Source organism: Ursus americanus, chromosome 25, assembly GCF_024610735.1.
Source record: "Ursus americanus isolate L20-20 chromosome 25, mUrsAme1.1.p, whole genome shotgun sequence".
Taxonomy (NCBI): domain Eukaryota; kingdom Metazoa; phylum Chordata; class Mammalia; order Carnivora; family Ursidae; genus Ursus; species Ursus americanus.
In genome coordinates, this window is record NC_142151.1 from 3,793,663 (window position 1) to 3,810,268 (window position 16,606).

The 16,606-nt window shown below is 35.5% G+C and overlaps 1 protein-coding gene across 12 annotated transcripts in view; it reads right to left on the minus strand.

Annotated features, from left to right (window-relative positions):
- The window catches only part of ERC1 (ELKS/RAB6-interacting/CAST family member 1), a 554,385-nt gene that overhangs the window by 310,740 nt on the left and 227,039 nt on the right, over positions 1 to 16,606 (minus strand). For all 12 annotated transcript variants that reach the window (XM_087855512.1, XM_087855510.1, XM_087855513.1 and 9 more), the window contains one exon: positions 2,791 to 2,926. In XM_087855512.1, coding sequence (XP_087711638.1) covers positions 2,791 to 2,926 — 136 coding nt within the window. The remainder of the gene's footprint in view (positions 1 to 2,790; positions 2,927 to 16,606) is intronic.

Sequence of the window (16,606 nt, forward strand, 5' to 3'; positions counted from 1 at the left end):
CATGATCAACAGAATTAATCTTTGGAAGGCAGGTGGCATCTAATAAAGATTAAATATTCATTATTCATCAAAGTTGAAAACATTAAAGTATTTTTTAACAGATAGAAAATATATTATAATCCTAGAATTATTATGCCTATAATGGAAATACTAAAATAATTCCTTCCATTTGCATTTCCTATTTCATAAAAACATCAATAGATGGGCTCAAATATATATGCAGAAATTTAAAACACAAAAAGATTCAGGTATTAAGAGCTATTGTTAATACAAATCCTAAATCAATTGCTTTTCTACTATTCTACTCCCATGAATTCTATGATTAGCCATTTTTCCAAGAATCTCTAGCTTCTTTTAGAGGGGAATCCTATTTAGAGATCACAATCTGAGTGCTAGGGATACGGACTACCACTAGGTTGTTATTTGCAATAAAATGGTTAAGAAGTAAGTGGCAGAGTTAGTAAAGAGCTGAGATCAGATGCAAAGTATTCTATTTGTAATCCTATGATCTTTTCACTATATTTCAATAAATTACATACATGTGTATCTTGCATATGGCCATGAACTATCATTTGTCATAACTTTTATACCTATCACTTACTGAGACACCTTGGAAAAATCATTCATTTACTCTAAATTAGTTTTCTATGTAATATATAAATAAATAATCTGACTTCTTATATTATATGAAGAGGAAATAGGAGATTACATGTGAAGGATCTTTTGACGTTAACATAAAAACTGACAAAAGATTAAAAGGGCACCTTTCACAGTTTACACAGATAGACGAGTAACAGAAAACATTAAAGGGACAGAGGGCAAAAGACAAATGAAACAGTTAAGGAGGTAACATAAATAAATATATTCTGTAAATGTTCTGTAAAATAAATATTTTCTGTAATTAAAAACGATGTGATCCTAGTTCAACAAAGGAGGTTGAATGAAATCCTAGAAGTAGCCTGTTAAATAATTTCATAAAATATAAAGATGCCAATTCAAACTTGTGAGCAATGAAATAATTTCCTATCAATGACCTAGTGTAATTGTTAGCAATGAAGAAAAATAAGACCCTCACAACACAAAATACCCTAAAATAATTTAAATTAAAAATTAAAGGTAAGAGGCACCTGGGTGGCTCAGTCAGTAAAGCTTATGCCTTCGGCTCAGTGCACGATACCACGGTGGAGCCCTGCATCAGGCTCCCTGCTGAAAAGGGAGTCTGCTTCTCCTCTCTCTCTGCCCCTTCCCCCAGCTTGTGTGTACTCTGTCTGTCTCTCTCTCAAATAAATAAAATCTTTAAAAAAATATATAGGTAAAAAATGAAAGCCCAGAACAACTTAAAAATATTTGTAGATAAATATTTATATGTTCCTAAAACAGGAATAAACGAACCAAAAAATGCTTGGGGAAAAGGCCAACATGGAGGAGACATAACATTTGATTTACATTAACAAATAAAAATTTAAGACATGAATAATACTTAGCCTCACTTGGTAATCAGAGAAATATATATTAAAACAAAAATTAAATATTTTCCATCCAACAGAATGGCATTTTAAAAAAAAGGAGGAAGAGAAAATTGACAGTATTGACTATTGTTGGCAAGAAGGAGGGAAAACTGGTATGCTGCTTTATCAAAAGGTGCTGCATTTGAGAAAATGTCTACTATTCCTATAAGGACTATGCATTTTATAATCAATAAAATTTATATAAAAGATGAATGAAAAAAGAAATTAAAAACATGTCTGAAATGGGTTTGTGGTAAAGCCTAAAAATGGCTTCCATAGTAATAACTCCTCTAAACCTCTCCAGTAAAGATTTCATGACAATGCAACTGTGACACACTCTCTTACCCAATTCGAAGTTGTAACGAGAAAAAAATGAAGTGGCAATGGCTTAGCAGCCTTAGCAGAAGTTTCAGAGGTTTCTAGCAAAGTTTATGATATTCTTCTCTAAAATTTAAACCTTCATTCCGACAGGCTAGAGATCCAGAAAGTCTCAGTTAAAATCGTGGCTGAGCCACTTTGAAAACTGTGTGCATTTAGGCAAATAATTCAATTTCTCTGAGTCTGTTTCCTTATCTATAAAATGTGTATAAAACCATCTGTCCCACAGGATCACTGTAAAGGTTAGAAACCATGAATGACCTGGGCCTAGGGCCAAGTACTGAACACAGATGGGCACTTCTCATATCATCACTACTCCTACTGTTACGGAGTCTAATTTCACCCTAATTTGTGAATAATTAGGTTTACACATCAATTATCACTCCGCTGAAGTGAAAAAGTATAGGTTATACATCCTATGACTGTGAAATATGTTCTCTAAATTGAATGTTTAAAAAGGAGGGAAAGAAAGAGGGAGAGGGCAAAAAGGAAAAGGCAGGTTAAAAGGGAAAGGAGAATGAAAAACACAGAAGGAAGTTAGACACAAACCAAGTTTAGCAACGCACTTTAATGAAAGAAAACGGCAAACGGTAACACTGACCACCTGAAGCTTAAGAGAACCCACTCATTAAACTGACATTGAACTTACCAATTAAATGCGATCAACTTGAAGCAAGGTGAACTTCCTCCTATGCTGAGGTGGATCCTCACAAAGCTGTGGAATAAAACTTGCCTTTTCTATTTAAAGCCATTCCTTTATTGCTAAACAGTTGGTCTCAGAGGAAGGCAGCAAGCAGGGTTAGAAAGAGAAAAAAGAGGAGGATAAAGATGAAGAGGAAAACAACATGCAATTATGGATCAAATCTCTTCACCCGATCCTTTCAGACTGTCCTCGTGTTCTAACCTGTAGTTGCTGGGAGCTGTCATTGAGATTGTCCTCCCTTCGTCGAGCCTCCTCAAGCATCTGTGCACTCTTCTTCTTTTCCACCTGTTCCTTGTGCTTCAGATTTGCTACCTTCTTATTCTGGTCTTTCACTTGCCTATTGATAAAGGGGAGAAAAGCCAAGCTTTTCATATATGTGTGTAGAGAAGAATATTTTCATTTACAAATTTATACCACCGACACCAAGTAACAGCTGAAAACCAACAAAGAATTCTTGCTGCAAGAGTTTTCTAACAATTCAAAATTCTTTCCTACCAAGGATAGCAAATTGGTAACAATGATGCTTCAGAAACTATGTTTAAACATGTATTTTGTGAAACATAAAACCATAAAACAAAAGAAAGGCATGCGATAGTCTGAAGAAATCAATTCAGGTCTTTATGTTAGAAACAGGGAAAGTCTACCGACATCAATGCTATGAAACAGTAGAGTACCCGATTAAGAAAGGCTTGATAGAAATAACTCTAATTTTACTACTATGAAATATTTCAAACTTTCAAAAGACTATATATAATATATATGAATATGAAAATAATGATGTAACAATCTGGGAACCCAGCTTAAGCAACAAAAGATTATACGTACTTCTGAAGTTCCCAATCCTATTCCACTGCCTCCACACTAAAATAAGAATGACTTCTATTCTAAATGTTGTGTTTAAAATCCCCTTGCTTTTGGGGCGGATGGGTGGCTCAGTCATTAAGCGTCCGCCTTCGGCTCAGGTCATGATCCCGGGGTCCTGGGATCAAGCCCCGCATCGGGCTCCCTGCACAGCAGGAAGCCTGCTTCTCCCTCTCCCACTCCCCCTGCTTGTGTTCCCTCTCTCACTGTGTCCTCTCTGTCAAATTAAAAATCTTTAAAAAAAAATCCCTTTGCTTTTATTATAGTATGCTACATATAGGGATACTTCATTTAGTTTGCATGCTTTTGAAATTCATATACGATTTATTAATAACTGATTCTTTTCAATACACCCTTTTGAGACTCATACTAAACAATGAGTGTTAATCCAGTTTTTTCAATCCCTTCAATTTTCACTACAGTATAAATATAAAGCAATTGTTTCAATCCATTCCCAAAGTGATGAACAGTGCAGTTGTTTTGTTTTTCTTACTATTATGAACAATGCTGCTAGTTATACTCTGATATCCCTATGCAAGAGTTTCCGCAAGGCATGGGCCTAGAAACAGAAATAGTAGGCCATACAATAGGTATACCTTCAAATTCACTAATTACTCTCCAAGAAATTGTATTAACTTGTATTTTCACCAACAGTACACAGCGATACCTGTTACACCGCTAGGAAATCATTAACACTTAGTACTATCTGACTTTCTAAATATTAACCATCTGATATAAATAATATCTCATCGTAGTTTTAAAATGCATGTTGCTGACTACTGAAGCTGAACATCTTTTCGTTATTCTTTTTTCTCTTTTCTTAAATTTTAATTCCAGTATAGTTAACAGACATTGTTATTTTAGTTTCAGGTGTGCAATATCATGATTCAACAATTCTATACATTACTCAGTGTTCTTCATGATAAGTGTACTCTTAATCCCCTTCCCCTATTTTACCCATCCCCCAACTCACCTCCTCTCTGGTAACCAGCAGTTTGTTCTTTATAGTTAAGAGTCTGTTTTTTGTCTCTTTTTTCTTTGTTCATTTGTGTGTTTCTTAAATTCCACATATGAGTGAAATCATATGGTACTGTCTTTCTCTGACTTATTTCACTCAGCATAATACTCTCTAGCTCCATTTACATTGTGGGAAATGGCAAGATTTCATTCTTTTCATGGCTGAATAATATTCCTCTGTGTGTGTGTGTATGTGTGTGTGTGTGTGTGTGTGTGTGTGTGTGTGTATCACACCTTCTTTATCCATTCATCTATCCATAGACACTTGGGCTGCTTCCATAATTTGTCTACTTAATGCTGCATTAAACATAAGACTGCATGTATCTTTTCAAACTAGTGTTTTCACATTCTTTGGGTAAATAGTTGGATAACTAAATTACTGAATCATTTGGTAGTTCTATTTTTTCAGGAACCTCCATACTGTTTTCCACAGTGGCTGCACCAGTTTGCTTTCCCACCAACAGCACACAAGGGTTCCTTTCTCTCTACATCCTCACGAACACCTGTTGTTTTTGACTGTAGCTATTCTGACAGGTATGAGGTGATATCTCATTGTAGTTTTGATTTGTGTTTCCCTGATGATGAGTGGTGCTATCTTTTATGTGTCTTTTGACAATCTGTATGTCTTCCTTGGAGAAATGTCTATTCATGTCTCCTGCCCTTTTTTAAATTGGATTGTTTTTTTCATGTTGAGTTGTAGAAGTTCTTCATATACTTTGAATACTAACCCTAAATCAGATATGTCATTTGCAAATATCTTCTCCTATTCACTAGTTCTCTTCTTGTTTTGTTGATTGCTTCCTATGCTGTGCAGAAGCTTTTTATTTTAATGTGGTCCCAATAGTTTATTTTTGCTTTTGTTTCCCTTGCCTCAGGAGACATATCTAGAAAAATGTTGTTACAGCTGATGTCAGAGAAATTACTGTCTGTGCTCTCTTCAGGATTTTTAAGGTTTCAGGTCTCACATGCAGGTCTTAAGTCAATTCTGAATTTATTTTTGTGTATGGTTTAAGAAAGTGGTCTACGAAAGTACACTCTTTTGCACATAGCTCTCCGGTTTTCCCAACAGCATTTGTTAAACAGACTGTCTTTTTCCCCACTGCATATTCTTGCCTCCCTTGTAGAAGATTAATTGATGGGGGCGCCTGGGTGGCACAGTGGTTGAGCATCTGCCTTCGGCTCAGGGCGTGATCCCGGCGTTCTGGGATCGAGCCCCACATCAGGCTCTTCTGCTATGAGCCTGCTTCTTCCTCTCCCACTCCCCCTGCTTGCGTTCCCTCTCTCGCTGGCTGTCTCTATCTCTATCAAATAAATAAATAAAATGTTTAAAAAAAAAAAGAAGATTAATTGATGGTGTAATTGTGGGTTTGTTTCTGGGTTTTTTATTCTGTTCATTGATCTATGCGTCTATTTTTTATGCCAGTACCATACTGTTTGGATTACTACAGCTTTGTACTATACCTTGAAATCTCTAGTTTTGTTCTTTTTCAAGATCACTTTGGCTATTCAGGGTCTTCTATGTTCCATACAAATTTTAGAATTATTTGTTCTAACTCTGAAAAATACTATGGCTATTTTCATAGGGATTGCATTAAATCTATACATTACTTTGGCTGTACGGACACTTTCAGAGTATTTGTTCTTCCAATCCACGAGCATGGAATATCTTCCCATGTGTTAGTGTTGTCTTCCATTTCCTTCATCAATGTTTCACAGTTTTCAGAGTACAGGTTTTTTACCTCTTTGGTTAAGTTTATTCCTAGGTATTTTATACTTTGGTGCAATTATATATGGGACTATTTTCTTATTTTCTCTTTCTGCTGCTTCAGTATCAATGTATAGAAATCCGTTGCATTTCTATACATTGGTTTTGTATACTGTGACCTTACTGAATTCATTTACCAGTTCTAGTAGGTTTTTGGTGGAGTCTTTAGGGCTTTCTGTACACAGTATCATGTCATCTGCAAATAGTGGAAGTTTTATTTCTTCCTTGCCAATTTGGATGCCTTTATTTCTTTTTGTTGTCTGACTGCTGTGATTAGGACTTCCAGTACTATGCTGAATGAAAGTGGTGAGAATGGATATCCCTGTCTTGTTCCTGAGCTTAGGAGAAAAGCTCTCACCTTTTCCTCATTGAGGATGATGTATGCTGTGGGTTTTTCATATATGGCCTTTACTATGTTGAAGTATGTTCCCTCTAAAGCTACTTTGTTGAGAGTTTTTATCATGAATGGATGTTGTACTTTGTCAAAAGCTTCTTCTCCATCTATTGAAATGATCATGTGGTTTTTATCCTTTCTCTTGTTGATGTGACATATCGCATTAATTTATGACTATTGAACCAATCTTGCATCCCAGGAATAAATCCTGCTTGTGGTGGTGAGTGATTTTTTAAAATGTATTGTTGGATTTGGTTTGATAGTATTTTGTTGAGGATTTTTGCAACTACATTCATTAGAGATACTGGCCTGCAGTTCTCTTTTTTAGTGGAGTCTTTAACTGGTTTTGGTATCAGGGTAGTGCTGGCCTCACAGAATGAATCTGGAAGCTTTTCTTTCTTTGTCTTCTATTTTTTGGAATAGTTTGCAGAAGAATAAGTATTGACTCCTCTTTAAATGCTTGGTAGAATTCATCTCTAAAAACGTCTAGTCCTCAACTTTTGTGTTAGGAGGTTTTGATTACTGACTTAATTTCATTCCTGGTAATCAGTATGTTCAAATTTTCTATTTCTTCTTATTTCAGTTTTGGTGAGTAACAGGTTTCTAGGAATTTATCCATTTCTTCTAGGTTGTCCAATTTGTTGGCATATAATTTTTCAAAATATTCTCTTATAACTATACCTCGTATTTCTGTGGTTTCAGTTGTTATTGCTCCTCTTTCATTTCTGATTTTGTTTATCTGAGTCCTCTCTTTCTGGTGAGGAGTCAGGTTAAAGGTTTATCAATCTTGATCTTTTCAAAGAACCAGCTCCTGGTTTCATTGATTTGTTCTATTGGGGTCTTTTTTAGTTTATATTTCATTTATTTCTGCTCTATTTATTATTTCCTTCCTTCCATTGGTTTTGGGTTTTGTTTGTTCTTCTTTTCCTAGCTACTGTAGGAGGGTTATTTGAGGTTTTCCTTGCTTCTTGAAGTAGGCCTCTTTCTTCTTAGACTTGCTTTTGCTGCTTCCTAAAAGTTTTGGACCACTGTCTTTTCATTTACATTTGTCTCCATATACCTTTTTATTTCCTTTTTTATTTCATTTTAGTAGCATGTTGTTTAACCTCCATATATTTGTAGTCTTTCCAGATTTTTTTCTTATGGCTGATTTCTAGTTTCATAGTGTTGTGGTTGGAAAGGACATTGTAGGACTTTGACCTTTTTGAGTTTGTTGAGACTTGTTTTGTAGCCTAATATGTGATCTATTATGGAGAATGTAACCATCTGCTCTTGAAAAAAAGGTGTATTCTACTGTGTTAGGATGTAATGTTCCGAATGTATCTGTTAGATCTATCTGGTCCAATGTGTCCTTCACAGCCACTGTTTCCTTGTTATTTTCTGTTTAGATGAACTGTCCATTGATGTAAGTGGAGTGTTGAAGTCCCTACTATTATTATATTACTATCAATTATTTCCTTTATGTTTGTTTTTAGCTGTTTTATGTGTCTGGGTGCTGCCATGTTGGGTGCATACATATTTACAATTGCCACAATTACTAAGCCTTGTTGAACTGTTCCCTTTATAATGATATATAGTGTTCTTCTTTGTCTCTTGTTACAGCCTTAGTTTTAAAGTCTATTTTGTCTAAGTATTGCTACCTCAGCTTTCTTTTCATTTTGATTTGCATGATAACAGCTTTTGCAACCCATCACTTTTCATCTGCATGTATCTGTAGGTCTGAAATGAGTCTCTTATAGGTAGCATACAGATGGGTCTTGCTTTTTTTATCTACTTTGTCACCCTATATCTTTTGATTAGAGCATTTAGTCCATTTATATTGGAAGTAATTTTTGATAGGTATGTATTTATTGCTATTTTGTTACTTGTTTCATGGTTGTTTTTGCAGTTCTTCTTTTGCTCTCACAATTTGTTGACTTTCTTTAGTGATATACTTGGATTCCTTTCTCTTTATTCTCTGCATATCTATTACCAGTTTTTGCTTTGTGATTACCATTACGTTTATATACAACATCTTATGCACATAGCAGTCTATATTAAGTTGATGGTCACTTACGTTTGAGCCCATTCTCTACTCCTTCCCCCCACACCCACCGCATTTTAGGCATATGGTGTCATACTTTACATCTCTTTATTGTGTGGATCCTTTGGCTGATTTTTATAGATATACTTAATTTTATTGCTTTTGTGCTTCATATTTTCCTTACTCCTGCTTATGGTCTTTCTTTTCAACTTAGTACCCTTTGATATTTCTTGTAGGACTGGTTTAGTGGTCATGAATTAACTTTTGTTTGTCTGGGAAAAACTCTTTATCTCTCCTTCTATTTTGAATGATAGCCTAGCTGGATAGCGTATTCGTGGCTGCAGGTTTTTTCTTTCAGGACTTTGAATATATCATGCCACTCCCTTCTGGCCTGCAAAGTTTCTACTGAAAAGTCAGCTGGTAGCGTTATGTGGTTTCCCTTCTATGTAACTGTTTTCTTTTTTCTTGCTGCTTTTAAAATTCTCTATCACTACTTTCTGCCATTTTAATTACTATGTGCCTTTTGTGGACCTCCTTGGGTTGATTTTGTTGTGGGTTCTCTGTGCTTTCGGGATCTGGATTTCTGTTTCTTTCCCCAATTTGGTAAGTTTTCACTATTATTTCTTCAAATAAATTTTCTACTCTCTTTTCTCTCTCTCCTCCTTCTACAATCCCTGTAATACAAATATTATTACACTTGACGGTGTTAATGAATTCCCTAAGTCTATTTTCATTTTTTATTATATTTTTCTCTCTCCTGTTCAGCTTGATTGCTTTCCATTACTCTGTCCTCCAGGTTGCTGATGCGTCCTTCCACGTCCTCTAGTCTATTTATTCTATATAGTTTCTTTTCTTTTCCTTCTTTTTTTTTTTTTTAAAGATTTATTTATTCCAGAGGAGAGAGAGGGCAGAAGGGGCAGAGGAGAGAAACCCAAACAAACTCCCCCACTAAGCATGGAGCCCAACATGGGGCTCAATCCCACGACCCATGAGATCATAACCTGAGCTGAAATAACGAGTTGAACACTCAACTTAGTCACCCAGGCGCCCCATATAGTGTATTCTTTATTTCAGTTATTGAGTTCATCTCTGATTTGGTTCTTTTTTTATGTTTTCTATCTCTTTGTTAAGGGTCTTGCTGAGGTCTTCCACTCTTTTCTCAAGTCCAGTATCTTTTTAACCATTATTTAAATTCTCTTATCAGTCATATTACTTATCTCCATTTTGTTTAGGTCTCTTGCTGTGATTTGGTCCTGTTCTATCATCTGGGATACATTCCTCGGTCTCCTCATATTGTCTAACTCTCTGTGACTGTTTCTCTATGTTAGGAAGTCAGCCACATCTTCTGCTCTTGAAATAATGGCCTTATGCAGAAGAGGTCCTATACTGCCCTAGACACAATATCCCCTGTTCACCAGAACCTGGTGCTTCATGGGTGTCTCCTTTGTGTGCTTTATGTGCCCTGCTGTTGAAGCTGAGCCCCTTTTGCCTTCAGTTCCATCAGCTACAATGGCTACCTTTGCCTTTTGTGGGCAGGATCCTGTGTTGTTAGTGAACCTGTCTAGGGATGCCTTGGGCTTTAATTGAGTCACACTAGGCATTTGCTAGAAATGCAGTAGCACAAAACTACAGAAAAACATGGGGCAGGGCATGAGGTGCCAGGAACACCCATGCTGGGTGGAGGGGACCTGCAGCTGACTGGGACCGAGGCAAGCTGGGTTGGAAGGAATGCAGGGATGAGATGCACAGTGTTAGCAAGGTTTGTGTGGATCTGCTGAGAGAGTGGACCTGGTGCCGGGGCCTGGCTGGAGGGCGCATGTCCACTGTTAGCAAGCTGGTAGCAAGTATAGACATTGTGCTTGTTCCCACAGGTGGCCATGTGTTCATGCTTATGGGCTGGGCAGGGGAAGGGTGCACAACAGCTTCTTTGTTCCGGAAGAAACCTCACAAGGATGCTTCTCCTTTCAGCACACACTCTGAGACTAGTAAACAAATCTCCCTCCAGCATACCCTAGGTGTTTTTCAAACTATTGCTTCTATGCTGTATCTCTAGGGGACTATTTGTTGTACTTTCTCTTTAAAAGTGGGGGACTCAGTTTCCTCTCACCCTACTGGCTCTCCCAAGAGCCTCCTGATTTTCAAGTTTCCAGGTTTTAAGCCCCACTGACTATAAGAATTCATAGAAATTCGGGGGCACCTGGATGGCTCAGTCATTAAGCGTCTGCCTTCTGCTCAAGTCATGATCCCAGGGTCCTGGGATCAAGGCCCACATCGGGCTCCCTGCTCTGCTGGGAGCCTGCTTCTCCCTCTCCTACTCCCCCTGCTTGTGTTCCCTCACTCTCTCTCTCTGTAAAATAAATAAAATCTTTAAAAAAAAAATTCATTAAATTCAGCACCTCTGTTTTCCAAAAACAAACATTATGGGAATTCCTCCTCCCTTTGCAGGCTCCCTAAGTGTCGAGAGTCTGTTTCTTTGATCTCCACATGTCTCAGGCATTCCTCCCTCCCGCAGAAAATCCTGTGGGTCCATTTAGCAACTGACCACTCTTCCACCCTTCCTACCCTTTTCAATGTGACCTCTTCTCTACATTTAGCTATGGAGAGTCTGTTCTGCCAGTCTTCAGGTCATTTTCTAGGTTGTTTGGAGTTATGTGGTTGTTATCTAGTTGTATCCATTGGATAAGGTGAGCTCAGGGTCCTCCTACTCTGTCATCTTCCCCAGTAGTTCTGAACATCTTTTCATATGGGATTTGGCCATTTCTGTTTCCACATCTCTGAAATAGCTATTTACGTATTTTGCCCATTTTTAAATTAGGTATCTTTTTCTTCATGACTTGTAAGTATTCTTTATATATTTTGTATAATAATCCCTTATCTGTTATATATTATACAAATATTTTCTTCCAATCTATGAATTATTCCTTTAATAGCTTTATGGTATGTTTTCAATTGTAAAATTTAAAATGTTTTATTGTATCAAATGTACCAATCTTCTTTATGGTTTACAATTTTGTGACTTTTTCACAATATCTTCCCTATCCCAAGCTCATAAAGATAGTCTCTTAAAAATTCTGTAACTTTGTCTTTCACACTGAAGTCATTAATCCATTTGACACCGATGTTGTATATAGTATGAGCTAAAGATATAATTTCATTTTTCAGGTACGATATGAGGTAAGAATAAAATTTCATTTTTTACATATATAGATAACTAACTGTCCCAGCAGCACTAACATGCATTGTCACAACAGTCATATATAAAGTTTTGGTAAACACGTTTGCCTATTTTATGCCTCTCTGGTATCTTTGTGTATTACTGTGCCAAATCTATACTTCCTTAATTATTATGCCTTTATAAGAAGTCTCAATAGTTATTTCAGGCAAGCCTGCCTATCTTGTTCTTATTCAGGACCATCTTGGCATTTCCTGGCCCTTTAGACTTCTCATATAAATTTCAGAACCAGACTGTCAAGCCCCATAAAACCAGCCAATCAACCAATCAACAACAGCAATTAAAACTCAGCAGCAGCCTTTGGGATTTTTATTGAAACTGTACTGAATCTATAAATCAATTTGGAAAGAAAAGACATTTTAATGCTCTTGAACTTTTCAATTCATTGACATGGTATGTCTCTCTAGTTACTTAGCTATTCTTGAAAGGTTTTCAACAAAGTGTTTTAATTTCTTCAATAAAATAGTTCCATTTATTTTATTCCTAGGTACCTTATAGTTTTGTTGTCATTTTAAATTCTGGACACCACGTTATTACACACAGTTCCTTATACAAAGTACTCCCAAAAAAGTAGGTTTCAAGAATGTAAGTATTGATAAAATTGACATTTGTCATTATCTAATGTGCAGTCCATATTCAATGTCCCCCAGTTGTCTCAAAAGACATCTTTTCACAGTTGGCTTGTTTGAGTCAGAATTCATGAAAGGGTACACAGCATTGTGTTTGTTAAATCCTTCAAAGCTCTATTAATCTAGAGAAAAGTCCCTTACTTCTTCCTCTGCTCCCTTATTTAATGCCACTGACTTCTTAAAGAAATGGACTTCAGTTGTTCTTGTAAAATGACTTACATTTTGGGTTATCGGCTGTTTCTTCATGGAGTCCTTTAACTCATTTCCTGCTTTTCCTTTTTTCTTTTTTAGATACTGAGAGTTAGCCTGAAAGACTTGACCAGATTCAGTTTTAACTTTGTAAGTCATAATAGTAAATAATGGCATTGTATACTTCATATTGCCTCACATCAGAAAGCGTATAGTGTCTGGTTTCCCATTCTTAATGAAGCTAGGATTCATCAGTGTATTGGTAGTAACAGTCTTCTCTTCTGTCTATAAAATTCACCTTTCATCAACTTTTCATCTAATAGTCCCAAACACAGATGAACCTTTCCTGAATAAATTATTCCGGTGATATATTTTATTAAATTAATTTTATTCTAATGTTTTCTTCCTGGCATGTGGACACACACTTCATTTCTACATGTGGGTTTACAAGGAACTAACTTGGTAAATGTTTCTGCTAATAATTTTTCTGTGTATTCTTTTGGGTATTTCAGGGAGACACTTATATAAGGATTTTTTAAATCTTTACATTCTTTTTATCTGTTCTTATTGAAATTCCTAGAATTTCCAGAACCATGATGAAAAGAAGTAGTGAGAGTGGGTATCTTTGTCCTCTTGATTCAATGAAATGCTTTTTACATTTCATAATTGACTAGAATATTTGTTAACTTTTTTCTGTGGAAACTTTTTATTTTTCCTTTTCTGCCAAAAGTTGTCACTTTAGTTGTGAATATGTGAATAGTTATTTTATTGACATGCTTTTGAGATTTTCCAATGTTAAACTAATTTTGTCACAAGACTAACCCTATCTTTTATATTTTGCATTTGTACCTCTATAAATTACTTTCTTAAAGCTTAACTATACATTTATAAAATTAATGAAAATATTCTGGCATTTTTATTGTTTTCTGTAAGGAAGGCTCTCAGAGAATACAGTTAATAATACTGTCAAAAACAAAACTGTGGAATCCTCTTTACAAGATTTTGTTATTTATTTACTTAAGATTTTATTTATTTGACAGAGAGAGAGAAGCCAGCAAGAGAGGGAACACAAGCAGGGGGAGTGGGAGAGGAAGAAGCAGGCTCCCAGTGGAGCAGGGAGCCCGATGTGGGGCTCAATCCCAGGACCCTAGGATCATGACCTGAGCCGAAGGCAGACGCTTAACGACTGAGACACCCGGGCACCCCTCTCTACAAGATTTTGAAACATATATTCTCCTTTGGTTGATTTGAATATAATTCTACCTATAGGCAATAAAATTTTTAAAAAATAATTTCTAAATGCTTCTTCAGCATAGAATTTTAACTATAAAAAATTAATTTAAAATCCAATAGTAAATTAATGACATAGATGATAGGATAAAAAGTCATTCTCTAATGGAAGTGCACAATAATAAGCTATGCCAAGGTCACATTTCAGATCTGTGCTTTCTGCCATCTTGAATATTCACAGAAAGATTCAATCACAGAGAATATAATAAAAGTAGTTACCAGAAGAAACAGAAATGTAAGTCATGTTTATATTTGATTCTCCTCATTATTTAATTTTCTGTGCTAATAATTCCATTTTTATTAATCTGATATCAGTTATAGATATCAGATTAGGACCTTTGCATTAGAAAAGACCAAAAAATGAAGCAAGATTTTGTTTTCATGAATCAAATTGCTCTTTCTCAAAATTAAATTCCTCATAACATTGCTTTACCAGGTACAAACATTTTGCTCTCTGTTTTAAGAGAGAAAAAAATTTTGGATGGTATAAAGTTCTTCTCACTCTACATCTGTGGATTATTCCAGATGGTGCTAGCAACCACTAATGCCTGTAGTAGTAACCTGGTTACATGGAGCATGATAACACAGGGAGTAAGAAACCTAATTGAAATTGCTTGTGTATTTTTTGGTTGGAGGGCCAACTTCATAGGCTTAAGTTTTGATCCAATCAAAACCCATTTCATTCTTCAGCACTTTTTATCATAATTATTATCTGAAAGTTAGTGACTTTTTAAATTTCTGACTTTACCCCCAAGTCACAGAACTAGGTCAAGGTATTTTTAGTTGTATTTCAGAAAAGAGAATTAAAAAATCCCACTGCCCCTATCCTACCCCAACAACCATTCCAATCCAACTTGTAATGTGTGTTTAAAAACCAAAAATGTTTATTTTGATTTTCAAAATATTGGTCATACGATTTTAATGATTATCTCCATCAACTCCAAAAAGACATGATAAAATGCTAGGTAGCAAATATAGAATACCAAGCTGAATTCAAAGCATGATCCTAAACATATATGCATACACATACACACACGAATAACCAAAAAAATTAAAAATTAGAATATTAAAAAGGAAAAAAGATGTTCTTAATTTTTTTCCCAATGGTTTTCTGTAGTTTCTAAATTTTCTAAAATAGACTAAATATTTTTTATATATTTTATTTATTTATTTTAGAGAGAGAGAGAGAGAGAGCACACACAAGTGGGGGGAGGAAAAGGGAGAGGGAAGGATGAGGTAAAGAATCTCAAGCAGACTCCAAACTGAGCGCAGAGCCCAACTCGGGGCTCGATCTCACAACTATGAGAACATGGCCTGAGCCACCCAGATGCCCCAATAGACAAAATATTTTTAAAAAACAAGTTATTTTTAAAGTTTAACCTGGGTGGCTAAGTCAGTTAAGCAGCGAACTCTTGATTTTAGCTCAGATCGTGATCTCAGGGTCATGAGATCAAGCCCTCTATGGGGCTCTGCGGTCAGTACAGGGTCTACTTGAGATTCTCTCTCCCTCTCCCTCTCCCTCTGACCCTTCTCCTGCTCACATGCACACACATGCACACTCTCTCTCTAAAATAAATAAATAAACAGTTTTTTAAAAATAAGATGTGGTTTTATCTCAAAATAGGGTCTTCATCTGTATCACACTAATGGTAGTCCAGTATGGCACATTTAAGTTTCCCTTATTTTCTCGATCTTTAATTTTCTACTTCCTAACATTTTCTTTTTATATTTTCAATTTCCTTTCTTTATCTTAGTTTTCTATTACCTCTACATTTCACTCTACAGAATAAAGGATAATTATATATGAAAATAAAATGTTTTTATATAAGTCAGGCAACCAAGAAAAGTATAGAAAATTATAAGAGGATTAAATCAATCTCTCTCCTATTGTCTTTCCTACACCACCTCCTTGTATTATGTGTATGTGTACATGCAAGCACAGGTGCAGGTAGAGTTCTGAATTCATAAATGAACTAGAGTGGATGAATACACCCAACTTTGTTGCCTCGCTAATATCCTTTCCAATACTGTTTCTTAGGTAAAGAACACAAAGGGCAGTATCATCAAAACATATGTTAAGAGTAAAAACAAAAGATGTTACTACAATGTATACTCAGAAATAAATATTCTGAGACGTAACAGAATCTGTGAAACATAAAATTACCTTCTTTTTACTTATAAATAGATCAATATGTAATTTGATTTAAATCCAAACTGACAAGAAAACCCAAATATGTTAGTAAATCCATACCTTAAAGGGCAAACAGAAAGAAAAGGATTTAAATGGTTTAGTATAGATTTTTTTTACTCTCTCAGATTATTATGCCTGAATTAATTAACTGGAGTTAAATTCTAAGTGAACTTATATTTTTATTTTTCTTCAAACAGGAACATGAGAAAGGAGAGAGATTCATAAATGAATTAATCCTTAAAATTCTCAATTGATGAGTTCCTAACTATTATAACAATGAAATTATGAATAATAGATTGAACGCTCTCCACTCTCACACAGACATTAATAAATTAATGTGTAAGAAGAGAGAAAAGCAAAAATGGAAGACAGACCGATCTCTACTGGTCTCTGTCACAAAGTTTTATAAAATGTGGTCTACCACCT